The sequence below is a fragment of the Dendrobium catenatum genome, unplaced genomic scaffold (assembly GCF_001605985.2).
Source record: "Dendrobium catenatum unplaced genomic scaffold, ASM160598v2 fragScaff_scaffold_1386, whole genome shotgun sequence".
Taxonomy (NCBI): Eukaryota; Viridiplantae; Streptophyta; class Magnoliopsida; order Asparagales; family Orchidaceae; genus Dendrobium; species Dendrobium catenatum.
The window spans coordinates 65,347-72,100 of record NW_021319848.1 but is presented as its reverse complement, the minus strand read 5'-3'; the positions used below and the strand labels follow the sequence as shown (position 1 = coordinate 72,100).

Sequence of the window (6,754 nt, the reverse complement as noted above, 5' to 3'; positions counted from 1 at the left end):
ACTATACAGAGATGCCCGGTTTAGATCCAGAAGTAGCGGTTCATAAGTTAGCTATTAGTCCCGATGCAGTCCCTGTTAAGCAGTCACCTCGTCGAATGAGGTTAGAGATTGAACAACAGGTGATAGCCGAGACTAAGAAGCTTATAGAAGCTGGTTTTGTTCGTGAAGAGAAGTATCTCACTTGGTTTGCCAATGTTGTTCTAGTCCAGAAGAAGAATGGTCAGATCCGTGTCTGTATAGACTTCTGTGATTTGAATAAGGCATGTCCTAAGGACGATTTCTCTCTTCCTATCCCTGAACTCATGGTTGATATTGCTTCGTCCCATAGCATTTTCTCCTTCATGGATGGTTCATCTGGTTACAATCAGATTAAGATGGCCCCTGAAGATGAGAAATTCACTGCCTTTCGCACCCCTATAGGTGTGTTTTGTTACAAGGTGATGCCCTTTGGCCTCAAGAATGCCGGGGCCACCTATCAGCGTGCCATGACTATCATTTTTGATGAGTTGATTCATGAGCAGGTTGAATGCTATGTGGATGATTTAGTGGTCAAAAGCAAGGTCCGTAGTGATCACCTCTGAGACCTACGAATCATTTTTGAGCGCTTAAGAAAGCATGATTTGAAGATGAATCCCCTAAAGTGTGCATTTGGAGTTACCGCGGGGAAGTTTCTTGGTTTCATTGTTCGCTACCGTGGCATTGAGATTGATCCTTCCATGATCAAGGCTATAGTGGACTTGAAACCCCCTAGGAGTCTTACCCAGTTGAGGTCTTTTCAGGGTAAGCTTGCTTTCTTGCGGAGATTTATCTCCAATCTTGCCGGTAGATGTCATCCCTTTGCTGCTCTAGCGAAGAAGGATGCCCGTTTTTATTGGGATAAGAATTGTCAGGAGGCCTTTGAGAGCATAAAGCGCTACCTGACAAATCCTCCTGTGTTAGCTGTACCCATCCCTGGTAAACCGTTGATTCTTTACACTACTGCCTTGGATGAGTCACTTGGTGCACTTTTAGCTCAAGAGAATGAGGAAGGCAAAGAGAATGCATTGTATTACCTTAGCAGACGTTTGATTCCTGCGGAGCTAAAATACCCGGCAATGGAAAAGCAGTGTTTGGCTCTGATCTTTGCTGTGCAGAAGCTTAGACACTATATGCTCTCACACAAGATCAGTTTGATTTCTCGAGTCAACCCTTTGCAGTACCTGATGACCCGTCCGACTTTGTCAGGTCGTTTAGCACGTTGGTCCATGATTTTACTGTAGTTTGACATCACCTTTGTCCCTCAGCGGGCCGTCAAAGGACAGGCTCTAGCTGACTTTCTTGCCTCTCACCATATCCCTGCAGATTCCTCACTTAATGATGATTTGCCCGATGAATTAGTCATGAGTGTGGAAGAGCAGGAGTCCCCTACTTGGGAGTTTTACTTTGATGGAGCCTCTTCCATCAAATCACTACGTCCTTACGAAACTCCTATTGTTAGGGTAGGTTTGGGGCTTATTTTTGTGTCTCCTGAAGGCCACACCTTTCGTTACTCTTATAATCTTTCAGAATCTCGTACTAATAATGAAACTGAGTACGAAGCCTTGATTGTAGGACTTGAGTTAGCCATTCAGATGAGTATCATGCGGGTGAAAATTTTCGGAGATTCTCAATTAATTATTAATCAAGTGGCTGAAATTTTCAACGTTCTCAAACCTGAGCTTTTGCCTTACCACGATAGGACAATGGAGCTCCTGTGTTTGATCCCTGAAGTAACTTTAGTTAGAGTCCCTCGATCTGAGAATGGCAGATGGGATGCACTAGCTAAACTTGCTAAGGAGTTGGCTGACCCTACTAGAAATCCGGTGTCGATAGTTGTCCAGTACCGACAAGCCTTGTGTCCCGCGAACTTGTCTTCTTCCGATCAGACCCTCGCAGTATTCGCTGTTGAGGAAGAGTCAGATTGGAGAGTCCCCTTTGTTGAGTACCTTAAGCGTGGTAAGCTTCTGGATGATCGCTCTCTTGCCGCTCAGATTAGGAAGAGAGCTTTGTCCTTCTCCTATGTGAACGAAACCCTGTACCGACGCTCTTTTGACCAGATATGATTGCGTTGCCTCAACAACGAGGAGGCTCGTAAGGTCATGGGCGAGGTACATGAAGGACTTTGTGGTGCTCATCAATCCGGACCTAAGATGAAGGTCAGAATTAAACGCCTTGATTATTATTGGCCGACTATGATCCGTGATTGCATGGAGCACGCTAGGAGGTGCCATTAATGCCAGATCCATAATACTGTTATTCACCAACCTCCTAATCCGTTGCACCCCACTATGTCTTCTTGGCCTTTTGAGAGTTGGGGCACGGATGTAGTTGGTTCTATTGACCCTCCTTCTAAGGGTCATAGGTTCATTCTGGCTGCTACTGATTACTTCTCTAAGTGGGCAGAAGCTATCCCGCTTAAAGAAGTCAAATCAGAAGATGTGATGCGCTTCTTTCGCGATCATGTCGTTTACCGTTTTGGTGTTCCGCGCCGTATAATTTTGGATAACGGCCCGTCTTTTAGAAGCACCAAAATTGCTAGGTTTGCCCGCCGCCATAACATAAATTGGCGGTATTCCTCGATTTACTATCCTAGGGCTAATGGTTTGGCTGAAGCATTCAATAAGACCTTAGTCCAATTGATAAGAAAGATACTTGTGGCAAATAAAAGAGAATGACACGATAAATTACCTGAAGCATTATGGGCCTATAGGACTACATATCGTACTCCTACTCAGTGTACACCATATACTTTAGCTTTTGGGGTTGAAGCCGTCCTCCCACTTGAGGTCGAGCTCCCTTCGTTGCGTGTAGCAATTAGCCACAATCTTTCTCATGAGGATAATGCCTGACTACGGTTGGAAGAGCTTGATGGTTTAGAAGAGCTCCGTTTGCAAGCTCATCAGAACCTTAAGTTGTATCAGGCCCGCATGGCCCGAGCACATGATCGCCTCGTCTGACCTCGTGCTTTTCAGGTCGGTGAGTTAGTCCTTGTCTTGCGTAGGCCTATCATCTCGCGCCGTCGTCGAGGTGGTAAGTTTGAGCCCATTTGGGAAGGCCCATTCGTTGTAGAGCAAGTATACGAGGGTGGATCTTATTTGCTAGTTGATGCGAATGGTATTCATCCCATGCCTGTTATTAATGGGCAGTACTTGCGAAAGTACTACGCTTGAGCTTGCACATCGCAAGGGGCATCTCCCGCCACTTGTAAATATTCCTCTGTATAGATATGACTCTAAAGGATTTCTTGTACTTTTCGGCAATCCGTGGCCACGACGATTTGTCCTCTACCACGTGATGTTCGTTATGCAAAGTATGAGATTCTCCTTAGGGGTTGTGCGTAAATACGCCGTAGGGATGTTTTGTGCTTACGTCCACATTCACTAATCACTTTGATATTGTTGCACAAAATCACCTTCTCAGCCCCTTAAGGGTTGACGCTCCCCAGTTTCACTTGTCACCTTCAAGTGTGGTCTGGGATATCAAAACTACTAACTCGAATTTCTATGGAATATGATACTGGGTCCATCCTTGATCTATATTTGTCAAATATAGTGATGTTGATACATGATCACTTTGTGAATTTTTCTGCAAATTGTTGTTGTGATTTTTCTCTCTCCCCAGTTTACTCATGTGGCGAGTATGGCCTGGAATATCAAAGCCAACAATTTTCCCCTCTTTATGTTCCAGTATACTTGATCTATATCTGTGAACGCAAAAAAAAAAAAATAATAAAAAAAAATAAAATAAAATAAATAAAAAAAATAATAAATAAAAAAGAGGGAAGCTCTTAATTGAGTAGAATCGGTTGCCCTTGTCACAGGTGGAACCCGGTTCTACACTCTAAGAGCCCAAAGTTCCTCCAAATTCTCTTCGGTCTCTCCTTAAAGCATTTCGATGATTATGTAGGAGATGACTGTACGTTCATTTCTTCGATTATGGTTGTTCATTTTTAATGGGATGTTGTTCTCCCTTACTTGTGATGTGGTACATCTGGCTCTAGATGTTAACATCACTTTATAGTGGATTTTGATCTTCTAGCAGAAAGTCGATCCGCTACTTCTTTCAAATGATATAATTTCTCATTGAAACATTGCTTTTAGCTAAAAAAAAGTGATATCTTTAAATGCATAGATGTTGCTTGCACTTCTCACAGGGTCCCATCAGTTAGCATGGGTATTACCGCTGTGATTCTTTTAGTGATTATTGATCACTTATATGATTATAACTCTTAGTGGCAAGTATGTCCCTTCGCCACTTATAGTATCCCTTCTTTAGTGTGAGATTATTCTTTCCATTAGGTTGTTTATATGTTACTCTTTTTAGAGAGATATATATCAATCGACTACTTCATGTTGTATGATTTCAATTTACCTAAGAAAATTTTACTTGTACTTTAATTACTCATGGCCACGACGATTTATCCTCTACCATGTGGTAACTAAAATATGAGCTTAAGATTTCTTAGATGATGAATTACTTATCTCTTCATTTTTCTCACATCACCACGCACGTGTGCGCTGGGGGATTGTCGAGTTCCCGCTTTATCCTACCGGCAGACCTATGGTCGGGTAGGGACTTCGCTATTTTGGGGCCTATGGCCGAGCGGGGGTGCTCTCTTTCTTCACCGACAGACCTATGGTCGGGTGATTGTCCTCTTTTCTACTTTGTTCTACCGACAGACCTATGGCCGGGTAGGGACTCTTCTGTTTCGGGGCCTATGACTGAGCAGAGGTGCTTTCTTTCCTTCACTTTACCGATAGACCTATGGTCGGGTGATTGTCGAGCTTCCCTTTATTCTACCGACAGACCTATGGCCGGGTAAAGACTTTGCTGTCGGGCCTATGGCCGAGCAAAGGTGGATCGTTTCTCTTCATCCTACCGACAGACCTATGGCCGGGTAAGGACTTTGCTGTTTCGGGGCCTATGGCCGAGCAGATGTGCTTTCTTTCCTTCGCTTCACCGACAGACTTATGGTTGGGTGATTGTTGAGCTTACCTTTATTCTACCGACTGACCTATGGTCGGTTAGAGACTTTGCTGTTTCGGGGCCTATGGCCGAGCAAAGATTGATCTTTTCTCTTCATCCTATCGACAGACCCATGGCCGGATAGATGTTGAGCTTCCCATTTTGTCCCATCGACAGACCTATGGTCGGGTGGACATCGGGTTTTTTGGTTGGTTACCCGACAGAGTCCTTAGGGGTATACTTCACCACCTCTTCATTCCCCCTGTTTCCTTTTTTACCTGTTAGGGGGTTGTTGAGTTTTCGCTTTATCTTACCGACAGACCTATGGTCGGGTAGGGACCTTGCTGTTTCGGGGCCTATGGCCGAGCAAGGGTGCTCTTTTTTTTCACCGACAGACCTATGGTTGGGTGACTGTTCTTCTACCGGCAGACCTATGGTCGGGTAGGAACCTCACTGTTTCGGGGCCTATGGCCGAGTGAGGGTGTTTTCCTTCTTTTTCACCGGCAGACCTATGGTCGGGTGACTGTTCTTCTACCGGCAGACCTATGATCGGGTAGGAACCTCACTATTTCGGGGCCTATGGCCGAGTGAGGGTGTTTTCCTTCTTTTTCACCGGCAGACCTATGGTCGGGTGACTGTTCTTACCGACAGACCTATGATCGGGTAGGAACCTTGAGGTTTCGAGGCCTATGGCCGAGCGAGGGTGCTCTCTTTCCTCTTCACTTCACCGCTAGACTGATGGTCGGGTGATAGTTGATCTCCTTTTCACATACCCTCTGACTTTTTCTTTGTGATCTTGTTTCAATTCTGCTCATGTGAACATGAGTCTTCCTTCTCCTATTCTGTCACTTTGGTTGGGCAGATGGTTGAGCTGCTTTCTTTGAATCTCTCTCATTATTAATTTAGTTCCATTAGTTGACCCGAGAGTTGCATCTCCCTGTAGTTAGGTAGGTCAACGCCAACATATACGGTTCACTTGTTGTTCGCCGCATATGTTGGGGGTCCGTTTGTTGACCTCATTTTTCGTTCGAGTAGCCTCGGGGAGCTTCGATCAATTTAATTGAGCCTCGTCGTGTTTAATTTGAGCCCGAATTGACTCTACGCGAGCCGGATTAGACCCAACTACGTTCAATTAGACTCGATCATTTTATTTTGGTAGCGCCTCACTCTATTTTATTTAAATTGAATTCAATTCCATTTGATCAATTTTATTGAGCCGGGTTGAACCCAATTTGATTCAAATCGAGTCAAGTTCGAACTCGAGCCTAACCTGATCTTAACCCAAATTAATCTGATTCAGCCCAATTTGATCCCATTAAAAACCATTTGACTTTCCAAATATTTTGAATTCGTTTCCTTGATCAGGAAATTTCTTCGACGGCTTAGATGAAATGAGATCTGCATTTCGGCCGAAATCCCGCGCCTCAGCGATCTTCAGCGATTCGGGCAGACGTCGAGCAGCGAGCGGACTTCTTTCGGGATGATTTTGGAAGCCGAATCCAGAGAGGACGGGGCGCGGGCTTCCTCCTTCGGCAAAGAAGTTTGATTTACTCGAGAGGAAAGCTCTCGGCGAGGGGGTGTTTTTTTTTTGGCTTCCCCTCTCTCTGCTCAATTCTGTCCCTCTCGCTTCCTCACATCCGAACTCACTCCCTCTTCTGCTTCTTCCTTACCTACTATTTCTTCCTCCTCTTCTTCTTGCTTCCTAGTCTTCTTCTCCTTCTTCTTCCTCTCAACCTCTACTCTTTTTTCCTTTGCAAAAAAAAAAAAAAAA

The 6,754-nt window shown here is 44.6% G+C and overlaps 1 protein-coding gene across 1 annotated transcript; it reads left to right on the top strand.

Moving 5' to 3' along the window:
* The first annotated feature begins 626 nt into the window (after positions 1 to 626).
* On the top strand, positions 627 to 2,081 carry LOC110109879. Its single transcript, XM_020841087.2, has 2 exons — positions 627 to 1,224; positions 1,342 to 2,081. The coding sequence occupies exons 1-2, from the start codon at positions 627 to 629 to the stop codon at positions 2,079 to 2,081; spliced, it is 1,338 nt and encodes a 445-aa protein (XP_020696746.2).
* The last annotated feature ends 4,673 nt before the right edge of the window (positions 2,082 to 6,754 follow it).